The sequence below is a fragment of the Carettochelys insculpta genome, chromosome 3, assembly GCF_033958435.1.
Source record: "Carettochelys insculpta isolate YL-2023 chromosome 3, ASM3395843v1, whole genome shotgun sequence".
Lineage (NCBI taxonomy): Eukaryota > Metazoa > Chordata > Testudines > Carettochelyidae > Carettochelys > Carettochelys insculpta.
The window spans coordinates 102,958,776-102,975,829 of NC_134139.1; the positions used below are offsets into that span (position 1 = coordinate 102,958,776).

At 43.6% G+C, this 17,054-nt stretch overlaps 1 protein-coding gene across 2 annotated transcripts in view; it reads right to left on the reverse strand.

The window, feature by feature from the left end:
* Nucleotides 1-17,054, reverse strand: part of ARFGEF3 (ARFGEF family member 3) — a 128,064-nt gene that overhangs the window by 45,192 nt on the left and 65,818 nt on the right. The window contains exons 9-14 of one of the 2 annotated variants that reach the window (XM_074990480.1): nt 16,524-16,628; nt 12,128-12,452; nt 10,249-10,361; nt 8,311-9,221; nt 3,613-3,761; nt 2,069-2,234 (exon numbers count right to left, since the gene is read on the reverse strand). In XM_074990480.1, coding sequence (XP_074846581.1) covers nt 2,069-2,234; nt 3,613-3,761; nt 8,311-9,221; nt 10,249-10,361; nt 12,128-12,452; nt 16,524-16,628 — 1,769 coding nt within the window. Of the gene's footprint in view, nt 1-2,068; nt 2,235-3,612; nt 3,780-8,310; nt 9,222-10,248; nt 10,362-12,127; nt 12,453-16,523; nt 16,629-17,054 lie in introns of both variants that reach the window. The other variant, XM_074990479.1, reaches the window with a different exon arrangement.

Sequence of the window (17,054 nt, forward strand, 5' to 3'; positions counted from 1 at the left end):
TTTTGGTCCTGCAAACATTCTCTGAGAGCTGTGACTGGTGGGTAACACAGTGATCCAAAATAGCTTTTTCAAAACCAAGCATTGTTCAATCTTTGCACCAGGTATGAAATGTAGACAGAGAAAAGGGTTTCTAACACAATGAAAGTAGTATACGTATAGCTATCTTACTTGTTGGCTTAGGTAGGCCTAGTACCTCAGCCCAGAAGCTTCAGGGACTGAGCTTCTCAGCAATCTCTGCCTTTAAGGGCTGCCTTTTTATCCACCCCAAAGTTTTGTGTGTCAACCATTCTCCAGTTATTCCAAGTTGGATTACTGAACTCAGCCATGTCAAAGGTAAAACATTAGAACGAATGACACCTGTCCTTTACACACCGATAAATGGGACGACTGGAGTTAACTTTTCCTTAATACAGGAAACTTTACTTGTATGAGCCCTGTGTAATCATACTGTACATAACACAGAAACAGAATGTATAATATTGATAAAATATTACAGGCATTCCCACCTCCTTCACAATATCCTTTCTACATTTTTTCCTAGGGATACTAAAGGAAGCACTGAAGTGTTGGTCAGAAGAGTTCTAGTCTTTTAGCTTCTTAGTAGAATTATGCAGCATTTCACCATACCCCAGGAACAGTATCAGTCTAAATCAATAGGAGTTCAATCAATGGAAAACTTGCATGCTCAGATGCCCAGTATTTATGCTGATAGTGAGTCATGGGTACACTGACATTACGTCAACCTCCTGCCATTCCAAAAAAAATCTGCCAGTGAAAATACAAATCTAGGATATCTGCCCAGAACACAAACAGAATGGAATGCTCTTTCCAAAGATCCCCTTTGAGAGACCTGCAGTGACAAGGAATTTGATGAGTTAAACCACACCATTCCTAAGGCAGTTACACAGCTTCAGAACTTATTTGTCAGTATCTACCTACATGTTCTGGTCAAGTTTTAAAAGCCCCTTTGGCTTCTCTCCCAAAACTACACATTTTTGAACAGTAGGGACAGTTTGCTACTGTGGAGGCAAATGCTGTTGAATTCTGTAGAAGACCAATATTGTAGAACACTGGCCACATCATCCCTTGGTGTAAATTGCCTAATAATTTCATTGGGTGACCTGGTTTTTGTGTTCTGCACAAGGGTATATAACACTGCCCTATTCATTCTCTCAACACCACTCAATTTTGTAGACCTCCATCATATCCCCCTTTAGTTATCTCTTATCCAAGAAGGCTATAGTAAGTCTTACTTTTTATTCTTATGGAAGCCGTTCTATACCATTAATAATTTTTGTTCCCTGGAACCAGTTTAACCCCATCATTTTGTATGTACAGGTTGAACCTCTCTAATCTGGAACTCTCTCATCCCACAGCACACATAATCAGGGATGATTTTAGTTAGTTGGACAATGACTTACCCTGGGTGTGGCCAACTTTCCTGTAGTCCCATAGTTTGTTTCCAGCCACCAGTCCTGGCTCTGAGTGTTCTGTGCTGTTATTTAGCTGTAATTTACCCCTAAATGTCTTCTAAGAGCCCAGTAAGCAGTGGAAATGTTGGTAATGATGCTAGACAATACTGATCTCCTGAGGTCCAGCACATTTTCTTTTTTGGCACCGGTCACATCCCGAGGGTGCCGGACTAGAGAGGTTCAATGTGTATAGTTGGAATTATGTTGTCCAATATGTTTGCGACTTTGCATTGTGGCTTGCAAACAAACAAACAAACCAAAAACCTTTCAGAGTCTATTGAGTTTTTGGTCACACTGGCCATAGAGAGTCAAGGCACTGCCAGGTATTTTTGATTTCAGCCAAGATTCAAGTACTTTCAGCACAGAGTGTCCAATCCTCAGTAAATAATGAAAACCTGCCATAACTGAATCCAATTTCTTCTCCAATGGCACCATATGTCAGCTCCACAGCATGTTGACCTACAGGTAACTGGGAGAAGCCTAATGTTTAACTATTTAATATTTCAGACATCTCCTGAATGCATTTTTAGAAGTTAAACCTGTACAACTATGAGCATAATATTGTGTTCATATGACCATGGCACTATTATACTGACCAGTCAACATGGTGATGAGTGGAAGACTGTGCTCCTCAGGGCTTCCCCAGTAACCAGCCTCTCCAAGCACGTTCCTTTCCAATACCTGGTGGTATAGCTCCTCAACCCACGCCTGAGAGAACACGATCAACACGCCACTGGACTGAACCTGCTTCATAAACTCCTTCTGCGGAGAACAATACAAATCCAAGTGTAACAGGACAAATCAGCCATCCGAGTGGAAGCCTCAGCCACCAGATCCACCACTCCTCCCTGCCTGCATCAGATTGCCCAGGAAATGAGGAGGCAGAAGAAGGGGGTATGGAGAGTCTGTAAGAGTAAAAACTGACATGGGGTTAGATCGTACCTGGCCCTTTCACACCAGGACAATGGTGCATGAGAGGGCACAAGGAACTTTCCCCTTGCTTTGTGGCTGCTCACATAAAAGACAGTAGCAATTACAGATACTATGGTGAGGTAATTCATAGGGTAGATCCTTGAATACTTCTCCTTGGCTGTGTAAGACCCAAAAAGGGATTGGGTAGCACCTGAGTGAAGAAAGACATGACAACACCTGCTACTCTACATGAGGCACATAGGCTCTGTGCTGCCCTCTAATACACAGTTCTGCCTTCACAGGCCAGCTACTCCCTTAATGAGGTAGGTTTCAACCTGAAATCCTTACTCAGGGCAAACTCCCAGTGACATACAAGACCAAATTAGGCCTGGTGGAAAGGGGGAGCACCTTAGAGACGTCAATGAAAATTGTGTGTAAGGACTGACTTATTAGTACTGATAAAAACATGGGAAATGCTATTAACGTTCAAGGGCTAGTTTTGATAATCACTGGAACCAAAACACACTTTCATTTTCGGTGAGGACTGTTTCTCTCCTTCTGCCCCAAACGGTGTCAAATAGAGCTAGGTGAATACATTTTGGTCAATAGCTTATTCATCAGAAAAACGTATTTGCGTGTGCGTGTGCATGTGACGGTGTTAAACAAATGATTTGCAAATTCAGGTCAGATGTGGCAAACAGTGTATAGTCACTTCATGATTTGAAAATACACTTGAACATCCATACTCTGGACGTCCCCAGTCCAGAAACGCCCGTGATAAAGACCTGACCTGGGGAGGAAGAAGCGGCTCTGGCTGCTACTGCTTCCCCTCTCTCCCAGCTGCAGTAGTCTTCCCCTGAGGCTTTTCTGCACCACTCCCACAGTGATGGGAGGCAGTGCCTGGGAGAGGCAGGGGGGAGGGGGTACAAAGACATATATGCTGCTGAAAACAGGGCACCAGGTAAGCATCCCACCCCATCCCTCTCACACCCAGACCCTGCAGTGCCTGCCCAAGGCTCAAATTCTTTAATCTGGCATACCCTGTTTCTCAGGAATGAAGGATTAAAGAAATTCAAGAGTAGCAGGTTCCCTTCTATGCCTGTTCTGAAATGGCGGAGAGGACATTAAGACACTTCAGCCGCTCCAAGAAAAATGAATACTGCATGTTCAGCCACCTACAGGACTTTTTACTTGTCACACCATGGTTTGTTCTATATTCCTCACTCACCAGTGACACAGGTGGTTTGGCAGGTTTCTTTCTGTAGTAGTCAGAGTTGGAGAGCTTCAGGTTGAGGAGAAGGGTGTAGAGCAAAACTATGTAGATACTGTCTGCATTCATCACAGTCTGGAAGGTGAAATTGGGGTTCCCCTCAAATCCTGGTGAGAACATCATATCTAATGAAAAGGCAGAGGGACCACTCACACTTCAAATAGATTTTGCTCTGGAACAATCCAAACCTAATTCCAGTACAACAGAGACCTTTCAGTAGTAACATGTTGCTAGAGTAAGGTAAAATGAATATTTATTACAGGTGTCTATCACGGACATTTAATTTAATCAATATTCTTCTCCATTCCTACCTTGAGTTTGATGATAAATGGTGCTTTGCACTCTGACTTTAGTCCAGCAAAGACCTTAAGCATGTGCTCAACTTTAACCATACAACCAGCACAAGACTTCAAAAGGCCTACTGACACATTTAATGTTTAGCACATGGTTAAATGCTTTGTGAGATCAGGAGCAAAGCGCTCAGCACTTTGAAGGATCAAGCCCCATAACATCATACAGTCTTTGACCTAAAGTTAGAATTATACAGGGAGACATATTTGGTGCTAACTTGGCTGGGATGGGCACACCTCACATTGTCAGCAAATGCTGTACAGCTTGTGTAAGTAGCACGAAGAGCTGCTTTTCAGACATGCGAAGCACTCCCAACACCCCTTGACTTCAACAGAAGCTGTGACTGCTCAGTACCTCTGAAAATCAGGTACGTTGTGTATTTATATGTAACTATGTCATCTGACCATTTCCATAATAGCACAATCATTTCCTCTCAGGTAGATATTAGACAGTGTTATACATGTTTTCAGGGTTAGTTAGCTGACTTATTTGAAGAAAAACATAAGTCAAATAACTGGAATATTTATCCAAACTTTTTTTTTTGGACTTACAGATGGCCACCATATTGTAGAGCCTCACCTCTGTCATTAGACTCCACTTACAGAATATTAATTGATCCATTAAGAGACAACGATAACCCTAGAGGAATATGTGATATGAAGTAAGGAACAGCTTCTGAGGTTCATTCAATGTTTCCACAAATCTGAATCATTTGATAGCTATGCAGTGGTTTACTGTTAATATACTCTTCCCACCATACAGATCATGCCTGTTCCTAGATAAGATTACAAAAAAACACAACCCAATAAGCTGTAAATTAAAAAACCACATAGAAAAAAATAATCTTTTTCTTGCCTCGTGAGGGTTTGAATTCTGTGCTGCTGCCTTCTTGGACTTCCCATTGACACCACTGTGAGGGCAGATTTAGAAAATGAATAATTGTCTAAGGAGGGGTGTCTGCGGAAAAGTGATGGGACTGGACAAGTACTGTGTCCCTAAAGATTTCTGTATTACTTGAGAGAGGGAAGATGTGGGAATATTCTTTTGGACACCCCTACCAGAAATCTTCATCTTGTTTTATTGTAGCCCACATTTACTTGTGTGGTTCCTTTTCTCTGTAAGTGGTCTAAGTGCCACTACATGAGAGAGAAGGAATGAGTCTCCTTATGCACTAAGCTCCAAAGGTCACAAGTCTGTTCCGTCTGTTGGTGATGCATTATAATGGGCCCCAGTTTGACAAACTGCTTCATCATATGCTTAACTTTAAGTCTGAGTAGTCCCAGTGACTGCAATGAAACCAATGACTCGTGTGTTTAAAGCTGAGGGCTTGTTCAAGTACTTTGGTGGATTGAGGCCATGATAATGAATCTTGCTGCTACAGTGTACTGATTTGCCACTTAAGATAAGCTTATGAAAGATAACAGAATTAGAATAGGGTGAAAGTAGTATAAAGGCACTAAACATATATTTGAAAGAATATATGGGTAATTGTCTCAGGCACAGAATTTTGCATATAAATTGTACACAAAACTGCACACCAAACTGATGTGCACAATTACTGCAATTAAAAATGCATAATCTGTAAAACTGCACATGAAAATGGCTAAGCACGCATGCAAATTAGGTATGCGCTTGTGTGCCAAAGTGACTGAGGTACCAATTCCTCTAAAACATGGGAAAACAGCAATTCCGTGGTATACGTTTAATGAACTGATCAGACAGTCTCAAAATGGAAACTGTCAGCTAATTCGAAGGGGTGCATTCGTGAACTATATCTGCAAGGCTCAAACACCATAAAATTCTTCCACTGACAGACCACTAATAGACTGCGCTAACTGTTCTGCTTGCTGGTCTTTGCTGACAAAAGCTTATGCTCCAAATTCTCTGTTAGTCTATAAGGCGCCACAGGACTTCTTGTTGTCCTGCTTGATTACCCACACAATGAGGTCTGGTTTGTTGGAATTAATTCCCTGGCATTGTTCTGAAAAATAACCATGTCTGCCTTTAAGGAATATTGGTTATTAACTTTAATCATAAAAAGCTGCACTCTTAAAAAAATAATACAGATAGTCTGGATGAGACCAACAATTCATCTAACTGTGTAGATAGATCACAGTTATACCACACAGATTTGATTTTTTGTTTCTAAATCAAGAATATTGATGTTAGTTAAATATTGAGTTATTTGGCAATGAAGTACCAAATTGTACTGTATAAACAAGCACCCAGCTTAGCACTATTGGTTTTCATGGTCACTGTTTTGATTAAGTAACAAATATGGGAAGATTTTTCAAGGAGAAAAAAGATTAAAACTGTAATCAGTGACTTATTTCTGACTCTTACCTTTCCTGTATCTCTCTATGTTGCTGGACTTCATTTTTTCAAAATCTCATCTGAAAACACATCAGTACTCCCTTCTCTATACCCCATAAATGTGTGCTCTCTCAGCTGTTTTTCAATACTATAGTTGTATAGTGTAAGTATTTTGGGACCCAACTGGCATGAAAGACGCTATTGAACATAATACTGCACTGCATTGTACCAGTGCATTAAAAATATGACTGGAATAAAGCAGATAGGTGGGGGTTCTCTATGTAGAAACACATTTACTGGAAATACAAATTAGCTCATTAACATCTACATTTAATGGCTTTAATGGTATCTAATTGTACTCATCCGTCAGCTCCTCTGCTTGGTAACTGGGTTCTCTATGGAAGATAAACTATCCATTCCTGTCCTTCACAAAGAAAACAGCAACAGATCTTTTAAAATACTCAATCACCAACTAAGCCTGGCAAGCAGATGTTGGGAACATATGCAATTGTGGTTCCATGGGACTATTCCCAATGTAAAAAATGCCTGGAAACTTTTTATGATCTGTTGAGTGGATTTGAAAAAAATATTTGGCTAAACCAGATTAGAAAAAGGTTGAAAGTGTTAACAATGAGGGAAATTAACCATTACGATAGCTTAGTTATGGGTATGGTGGGTTCTCCACGACTCGCACTCCAAGTCAAGACTAGATATCTTTCTAAAACATGGTATAAGCTCTAACAGAACATATGGGCTTGATGCAGAAATTATTGGGTGAGGTCTTCTGGTCTGTGTTCTTTGGTCTGAAGATATATGATGCATCATTGCTGAGTTTGTGTGTGTATCAGAGAATGAATGAAAGAGGACAAGGGAGGTGGTGGTGAAATCAGTTCAGAAACAGAAATATATGTTTAATGAACATTTGCATGTTGGCTCATTATCAGGATAAAGAAACTTCTTTACAAATAGAGAATGTTTATACTAGTCTAATGTACATTTTCAACAGAAAATCAGCCTTCATGTGATCAGATTTTGTTCAATTTGAAAAGATCAGCTCCCAAATATCCTCACCCTGAAAGGTGCAAATACCTATGCTCTTTTAATGCCTGTGACCTGAACTATTTCATACTTGCTGTGGCATGAGAGTCAGTTTAGGCGATATATAAGAGAAGTACAGGTTGAACCTCTCTCATCCAGCACCCTCAGGACCTGACAGGTGCCAAACAAAAGAACATGCCGGACCACAGGAGGTCAATATTTCTATCACATTACCAATACTTCCACTGCTTACTGGGCTCTGCGAAGACATTTAGGGGTCAATTACGGCTAAATAACACCACAGAACACTGACACCCGGGACTGGTGGCTATAAAAAACTCTTCCAGGGACAACAGGAAACTTGGCCACACCCACAAGAATTGGTCGTCCAGCTGCCTAAAAATCATGCCAGATTATGGTGTTTTCTGGACAAGAGAGTTTCGGATTAGAGCGGTTCAACCTGTAATAGAAACAGATGCCCTTTTCACAATTTACTAGTGACAGAGTTTCTTCTCTGAGATTTTGAATTGTTAATATTTATGCAGGGGCACTGCAAACTATATTTAATCAGTTTTAAAATCGAAGATGGGTCTGGGCCCCTTTTATCCCTGTGCTAATATGAAATTCAAAGTTCTCCGTACTCAGAAGAGGTTGTTTTACCTCATTCTGCACTGTTGATATACCGTATGATATTATGGGTCACTTAGCTCCCACAACAAAGTCTATCTTCACCCTTCATTGATTTAGGGCCCATCTATTAAATGAATGAAGAAACTCCCACTGATGTCAGTAAACTTGCGATAATTTTGTTTCACTCCAAAGAAAAATAGTTTGAGGGACCAATTTATATTCTTGACACAACATCAGCCTGCCTAGTCTAGAAGTGTTTTAGAGAAGAGAGGCCCTTCAAAACACACTGCATGTTGATTGCATAGTAAATATCTGCTTTCAAACCTGAGCAGAAGGTTGAGGAAAAATTCTGGAGTGCTGAATCCACCTCTTCTACACGATGGAGAGTTATTAATCGAGGAAGAAGAGCTTCAAGGGACTGTACAAACAGCTGGGCACTGTGCTGGTCTGCTTCTTGGTTCTTCAATAATTTTAAAGAGAGAGCAGCTGTACGCAAGGACCTATGACCTGGACAGTCCCTTGGGGTCTGCTCTTCATCTGCAAGGGAACAGTTATCAGACCCTATGTCTGATACATCTGACCTCCCAGAGTCTTTCTCTGCTGCCATGGAATACTGATCACATGAGTCAAATTCAGTCCTAGAAAGATCTTGGTCATCAACGCTGAAATTACTTTCACTATATCTGGATCCATAGGAGCGTGTCCTGCAATCTACCGACAGAAAATTAGTTATATCTGGATAAACGATGGTGTGACTCCTTTGCACCACATCTGGCTGGTCTGTTGTTTCTGACTCTGGCTCTTTACATTCAATCTCTTTAAAGTCTTGGTCAGAGGGAGACTGCAGAGAGTTCTTCTGATCTTCTGGGTTATCCTCTGGAGTAGTCTGCCCCATATCCCCCTCCAAGGTGGTCTGCCCAGTATCTGTGGTCACACTAATGCTAATGTCAGGACTCTTTTCATTTCTTGATTCCCAGGGGGTATGTTCTGATGACAGGATGTGCCTTTGCCACCTAAAATCAGCATCGTTGATCTCCATGGAATCTCGGCTTGTCTCAGCCCCATCCCTCAAGTCTTCCAGGCGCCAGAGTAGCAGGTGGACCTGTTTCTCACTAAGACCTTTCCCTTGGCTTAGTTCATCTAATGCCCCTAGCAGGGCACAGACACAAGAAACTGAGACATAGCATGCTTCAATACCACCTTTTATGCAAGCTTCGGTCATCCCATCCATGATGCTACAGGTTTCAAAACAAACAAACAAACGAAGTTTATTCTAGATGATGGACAAGAACCTTAGAAGAAACTCATATTGCTAATGTACATCATTCATTTTCAGAGTCAGCAAAAAAAATAAGACAACAGGGTAGTCCTGCAAGACCATTCATGGCAAACCACCATCTTGGTGTTGCTTTAAAGGTGAGCTTGAATTTAAAATAAATAAATAAATACTAATATTCCTGTCATTAACGTAGATCTAAAAATGGCAAACAGAGATCTAAAACTAAAATTAAGAAAAGTGAGTTTTTTTTTTTAAAAAAAATAAAAGCGTCCATAAAAAATGATCCCTTCCAAATCAGCATGTCTGTTCCTCCTGTGTACTCAGAGCTGGGACTGATCCTGCAACACTTTTAGGCCTTGATCCTGCACTACTTATGTATTGCTTATCTTTAAGTTTGAGAGCAGGCCCAATCACATCTAAAGAGACTACCTGTGCTTAAAGTTAAGTATGTGCATAAGTGTTTTCAGGGTCAAGACCTAAAGACCAGATTTTCAAAAGGTGTTTCAGTGAATTTAGGATTCCAATGGCGTTAGGTACCTAACCTGCTTAGGTGCCCTAAAAAACTTCCACTAAGTGGCTACCTGTGAAAATCTGGTCCTAATAAACTAATTTTACCACATTTTATTCTTTTTTCACTTTCACAGTTCTATTCACTAGCATCTCTAACTAGGGAAGAAATATCGGGGGGCGGTGGGGGTAGCCGTGCTAGTCTGTATCTGCAAATATGAGAAGTCCTGTGGCACCTTATAGGCTGACAGATATATTGGAGTGTAAGCTTTCATGGGCAAAGACCCACTTTGTCAGATGCAAGTAGATGCCCCAATAAATCTGTTGGCCTCTATGGTGCCACAGAACTTCTTGTTGTTTTTAGAGAAGCAGGTCATGTGGTTCTCGTTTGTGTACATTCCTGGTAGGGTGGCTTTTCAGTAGCTAATCAACTGTACACCTAAAAGAGAAGAAATTAAGGAGGAAATAAAGCATACAGTTTGAGAAGATCCAGATGAGATTTCCTTTTCGAGATGGACCTCTTTCTGCATTCTGGTTCAGAGTAGCAGGGTCCTGCCAAATCACAGAGCTGTCGTGGACTACCTAATATCTAAAAGAAAAGAAAATCCAGGTTAGCTATGCGTCTTTGTTCTATGGAGTAATCCAGATCAAGTTAAAACTGAGCTATTAATATTGTCCAAGCACAGGTCACATCAAAAGGAAAATGTATCTTGTTTCATTTATTAAGGGTGGCTTTCTTTCTCGCTTTCCTTTTTTAAGCTAAGAGGAGGTCAGTGGAAACTACATACGTTGAACTATGAATCAACTACAGAAGGCTTTATAATGCTCTAAAATACTGACAAATATGTTTAATTTTATACTTTTCCATAGGCAAATAAGTAAATGCATAAGAAACTGCTTATAAGACAATTCAAATATTAGGCATAAAGCAAACATCCTTCATAGTACAACAGATTTAGCATCCTGCATAGTGGGGCAAGATGGAGCAGCAAGTCTTGGCACCAACAAGGGGAGAGGCAGGGCTGTCCCTAGGATTTATGGGGCCCTAATCAATACTATTAAACTGGGGCCCCTATGCAGGGGGAAAAAGAATTTTTTTTTTTTTTTTTTTTTAAAAAGAGATGTGATTTTCTGGTCTTCAGCAACACACTAATGAAATATTTCCAAAGCAAATTTTGAACTAAGCTCCTGACGATTAACACAGTAAATTCAGAAACTGACTGTATATATCTGGGGTTGGTAAATGCCCGTATAATAGCTTCATTACCACTTGAGTGGCTCTTTCACACGTTTGATGTTCCGCTAATAGGTCTGAAGGGTTTTTCACTTTTAAGTAACTAGATCCTCTCTAGTGCAAGGAGAGACACAGAACAGGGAAAGGAAGAGACAGATGGGGTGGGTATTAAGAACCAACAGTGCCCCAGATTTTGAGGTGCCCTACAGAACTGTGTAGTCTGTGTATAAGCAAGGATGGCCATGAGGGAGAGCAGATGGCTAGATGGGCCATTGGTTGGACCCAGAATAGCCACTGTTCTAGTGGCCGAGATACTTCCCAGAACACAACTGGAGTTGGCATGGCTGCTCAAGAATGTGACAGCTACCCTGCAGCTATCCCACTGAATCACAAAAAAACTGGCACCGAATCAAAAGAAAGATCCATCTTGCACAAATATTTCCAGTGTTGCCAGCGTAGATGGTACGACAGGCAAATATCATAAGAAAGAAGTATCAAGTGATGGTAATACGGAATACATTTGGCAGAGTAGCATTCACTGTAACTTCCCTGTTAAGAAAGGATCATTTTGATAGCCATATGAATACCACTGTAGCAGAGCCTAACAGGCTCCTGGGCCCCAGGCCCCTGTTGTCCCTGTCCCTTGAAACTAGGCAGAAACCACTCTGGATGAAGGCACCCATGCTTTTATTGTGTGTAACAAGTCCTACTACCATCTGTGCTACAATTCTTGATCTCACTAACCTCTCTGGTTACCCAAGCTAGCTTCTCCCACTTCCACACTCTGGGATTGCTGGCCTCTGTAGCTCAACCCTCCAGCTACAGGGGAGCAGAGCCCACCACTTCCCGAATCCTTCCGTTCCTTTCAATACCAGCGGCCCTATCTAACCCTTGGTTTAGAGAGCTCACAGGTGCCAGCCACTAGGCCTGAGCTTGCTCATCTGGCACCCATTACCCTTTCTAGGCGGGGCCGCTGCGAGAGAGCTCTGTCTCACAGACTCTGGCCAGTAGTCTATCACAGCACGTATACTGGATTCCTGCACACACCTCACTATAATTTACAATTAACAAGAGTTTACTTCCCTTGCATTCTGTTTGAATGCATCTCTCAGTTTTCTTACCTCTTTCATGATTTTGATGGCTTCCACTCGGTGCTGGGGTGGGGGATACAGCAGCACACGGTGATAGAGTGACTGGAGCACGGGTTTCATGGATTCTACAGAGCCCACCAATCTAACCAGTTCTGCTGCAATGTAATATATGGTCCGAGCAACTGGGCCACTGAGGGCAGGTGCTGTGGAGGAGCAACCAGATCCTCGACCATGATCAGCAACCCCTGAGGAGGGTGAATCAGCCTCAAGACAGATGCTACTGTGGGCAGAGGTGATTGTTTTGTCATGGATTGGATTTCCCAGGATTACTATAAGGGCTGGACACAACTGCTTCCTAGGGAAAGAGAAAAAGGGACACATGGAAATAGCAAAAAAAAAAAAAAAATCTCTCAGAAACACTCACAGAATTTTCCAGATCTGAGCAAGTGGGTCTGCTCCACAAAAGCTCATAACTTCAAATTATTTTGTTAGCTTTTAAAGTCCTAACGGGACTGAATTTTTTCCCCCAGAAACAGTTTAACAATAGTATAACCCCCCTTTCAACACTTATCAACTTTCCTAGGTCTCAGGAGCTGTTTTGCATGCAGGTGTGCTTTTATTTTTTTTTCTCCAGGAACTATGTGACAATGAAAGCAAGCAACATACACGACATACACACTTCGTAATGGTTTTCTGGAACGAATTACACTTTGCTCACAGACATTACCTAAAAGGAACCTGCCCCCTACCATGTCCTCGTCACTCTGTGCCTTTTGGGTTTTAATCATTCCCTTCAGGGTCTAATCTCCCCCCGAAACAGCTGTTAAAAGTGCTTTTCCTTAACAAAATTATAGCTTCCCCCCCTCCATCAGATGACTCTCCTTTGTGACTTCAAATCCCTCATCATGTGATCCATTGCTTGCTTCATACAACCCCAGCCACCCTCAGAGCACATGGGATCCAGGGAGAACTAATTCAAGATTATAACAACTCATTGAAGACTATTAGCCCAGTGAGGCTGGATTAAAACCAGTGAAAGTACCTGTATGTAGTCCACTTTAATTACTTTTTAAATAACCACACATAATTGATAGCTTCAAGCAACATGCTTATATTCATATTTGTGCTACAGGTTGAACCTCTCTAATTTGGCACTCTTTCATCCAGCAACATCTGTAATTTAGCATCTTTTTAGTTTGCCAGATGATCACTCATCAAGGCTGTGGCCAAGCTGCCCAGGGTCCCACTAAATTTGCTTACAGCCATCAGTCCTGGCTCTGTGTTCTGTGCTGTTATTTAGCTGCAATTTACCCCTAAATGTCATTTAAGAGCCCAGTAAGCAGTGGAAGTGTTGGTAATGCAATAAAGACCTCCCGTTGCCTAGCAAATTCTCTCCTTCAGCACCAGTAAGGTCCTGAGGGTGCCAGACTAGAGAGGTTCAACCTGTACTTTCTTAAATCTCCAATCTCTACCAACCATAAAACATAGGCACAGGATACTCCTGAAGGGCCTATCTGATGTTAATCCATGTAATTAGGTGCCACACTGCACCCTTAAACAGGCAAAATACATTTTAGCACCAGCACTGTATATTTTTCACAAAGGCTATTTCCATCACCAGCCTGTCTCTGAAAGGACTTACTTCCTTGCACCCCATCACAGCCATCAGACTAAACATGCTGCCTTCTAGCGGTTCCTTAGTACCAGCTGCACATGGTCATCTAAAACAGGGGTGGGCAATAATTTTTGATGGGGCACACAATCCAAAAATTTGGGAAGTGGTTAGGGGCTTTACTCATCCATGATATCAATGGAGGAGGCGTGGGGTCTGGGATAGAGGCTGGGTGCAGAAGGGTGCTCGTCATAGGGCACTGGGGTTTGGGGTCTGTGAGGGAGTCTGGGTGAGGGAGCGGGTTATGACCTGAGGCACAGACCTGGGGAGAGCTGGGGGTGCTGGGATGTGGGTTGTGACCTGGGGCAGGGGATTGGGGTAGTACAGGGCCTGGGGAGGATGCAGAAGCAGGAGCACAGAGGGTTTGGGTTGTGACCTGGTGCAGGAGGGAGAGCAGAAAGTTGGGGAATGGAGGGGGTGGGATGCCAGGTACAGGGTCTGCCTGGGAGGCACTTGCCTAGGCAGTGGCCAGCCAGCAGCCCAGCAGGACACTCAGGCAGCTGTGAGGGCCAAGTGCTCACTACACGCTGTGCCCAGGGAACTTCCCGTGCTGCCTGAGCTGCAAGTGCGGCTCAGTTCAGGTGCTCTCTGTGCGCCCCGAAGGTGGGGTGAGGGGCTATACAGTACTTTATGTGCTGCCTGGTTTCTGTCCAATGGGAGGTGTGAGGTTGTGCTGGGGCTGGGGACAGCATACAAACCTCCCCCATCCTTCACCAGGGCTCGTGGTGCACACAGAACACATCTCCCTCTCAGCTGGCCATTTTCAGTGACACGCAGGCAGTGCAGAAGGCAGGGAGCCTGGCCGAGGCTCCCACTGGGTTGCGGGATGGTGGCGGTCTGGATCTGGCTGTTTTGCGGGCCAGATCCAGCCTGCGGGCTGTATTTTGCCTGCCACCTTTGCTGCCCAATCTTTTCAGCATGAGGGCTAAAAGCAGCTGCAGAAAGGAGCAGAAACCACGAGCAAAGCCCGACGGGGTTGCCCTTGGAGTGAGAAAGCCCCCTCTGAGCATTGAGCTAGCACAGCCAACTCCTATGCCACTCTCTCTTCAGCCTCTGGCCCAGAGGGTGCAGAGGGAAGAGGGCTGGAATGAGCTGCACTCTGGCTCTTCCCAGCTGACACATGGTCCCGATGGACCACACAGCAGCTGGTATGAGTCAGAGCAGTCATCCGCCTGCGTTAGCTTGTTCCAGGACTAGGAGAGAGAATCAGGGAGCTGTAAGTGGATGTTGCTTCTCAGCTCCTCTCCCCTGCTTCGGCTCTATGCTGGTTGTGTTTGTATCTGCCCATGTGCGTGCCAGGAGCTCTCCTAGGTTTCTACAGCACCAGTCAAACTACCACACTGGTCTCAGCAGGGCTCCAACAGCCAAGCAAGCAGGCTGTGGAGTAAGCAGAACTACCCTGTCCTTTCAACCCTGTGATACGCTTTAGGTGAGCCTCAGGGTAGCTGTTGAATATGAGCATTGGGGAAGTGGCTGAAAGCACCTGGAAAAGACTATTATCCAGGACCGCTGATGGGGGTGGGGCGGGGAAGGTGCAAATGGGACAACTGCCCTGGGGCTCCTGACCAACACCACTGCTACTGTTGCAGCAGCAGTGGCCAGAGCCCTGGTCCCCTCTGAATCACTGCTTGAGTGCTGCTCTGTGGAGTGCTAGGGGTTGTGGGAGGGCCCAAGGCCACTATCTCTGCAGTGAAAAATGCTGGCTGCACAGGTCCCACCCCTTTCACCTTAGGCCCCACCCCTTCCACAGATGTGGAGCTGTCCCCCCTCACATCTTGTCCCAGGGCCCGCTGTGGCTGCTGGCTCCTCTTCCCCTACCTTTCCCCCCCATGGAGATAGGCCAGATTCAAACACTTCTCTTGAAAAGCCACAGAGCGCAGTAGCTCACGGGACACACTTTTTATTCACCATCACATCCACATTTACTTCTTATCACAGACACCCTCCAGGGAGTCTTAGAGTCTCGAGCATCATATGTTGGACACCACTGCTCTCCACAGGCTCTGGCAGACTTTGTGTTAATCACACTCTAGCCCTATTTCTAACCCCACTGCTGGGAGCCAACCATCCAAACAGGACAAAGAGGCTGTCAGAAAGCAGGCCAAGGATTAATTCAGGCGATTTGAATCCGTTATTTGAACTCTACATTGAGACAGTTAATGGCTTGACATTGAAAAAAAGGGGATCTTGCAGTAAGATCAGTTAGAAAATGGAATAACTTGATAAAATTAGTCTTGGAGGCATCATCACCAGAGGCTTCAATAATATATTAGACAGACTTTTCAGGTCAGAAGGGGCAATTAAGATAATCTAATCCATCCTCTTGCATAACACAAGTCAGACTTTCCTGCCCTCCTGCATAACACAGGCCAGTAACTCAGGAAGTGTTGCAGATTATTATTCCTTGATAGGTAAGTGCCACTCCAGAGCCCAGTCACTTCTGGTTGAATTTAAGTAAAAGTGTAGGGTTCAGTCCTACATTGTTGCAGAAAGATACACAAAATGATCAACAAAATCCCTTCACAACCTAAAAACTGGGATTCCATGATAATAATGAGATTTACTACAGTGTTTCACATAGTAGGACCCACTGCTCAGAAACCTGTATTACCCAACAAAGTATTAACAAAGAGCTTTTCAGTGAAGACCGGGCATGGCTTTTTCATGTTCGCTCTTGAAAAAGCTCCCAAGCCATTTAAATCAAGGGAAATCTAAACTCCATTTGTCTTCAAAGGAAGGTGCAAGAGTACTCACCAAATAAGGTCAGTGAATCCTCTGTGATCATGCATGCTGGGAGAGGAGCTATTTAACATTGAGAGAATACATTCCAGGTAGAGAAGCTGCAGTTGCTGATTTTCACTGACAAACAAAAACAAAGAATGTTCAACAATGATGAAAACAAATTTGTGGGCCTTTTATCATTATATTATTATTATCGTTATCATAGACATTATTTTTGCTGGGTCCATCTGTCTGTCTGTACAAGTGAGGTTCTACCATGTCCTCCTGCCCACCAGCACTGTGCCAGTCCCAGGCCCTCCCGCAGCCAGCACAGGGCCAGGCCCCGCCCCCCAATGGGGACCTCGCCCACTCCCATGCTAGTCCCTTCCCTGGCCAGCATGGTGCCTTGCCCAGGCCCCCAACAAAGCCCTCCACCCTTCTAGCCCCACAGGTCCTCCCCCCCACCCAGATTGGGGCCCAGCCCAGCCCCCAATGGAACTCCTCCTCTGGCCAGCACAGAGCCCAGCCCATATACTTTGGATGTGTATTACAAAAGGTTTCTGT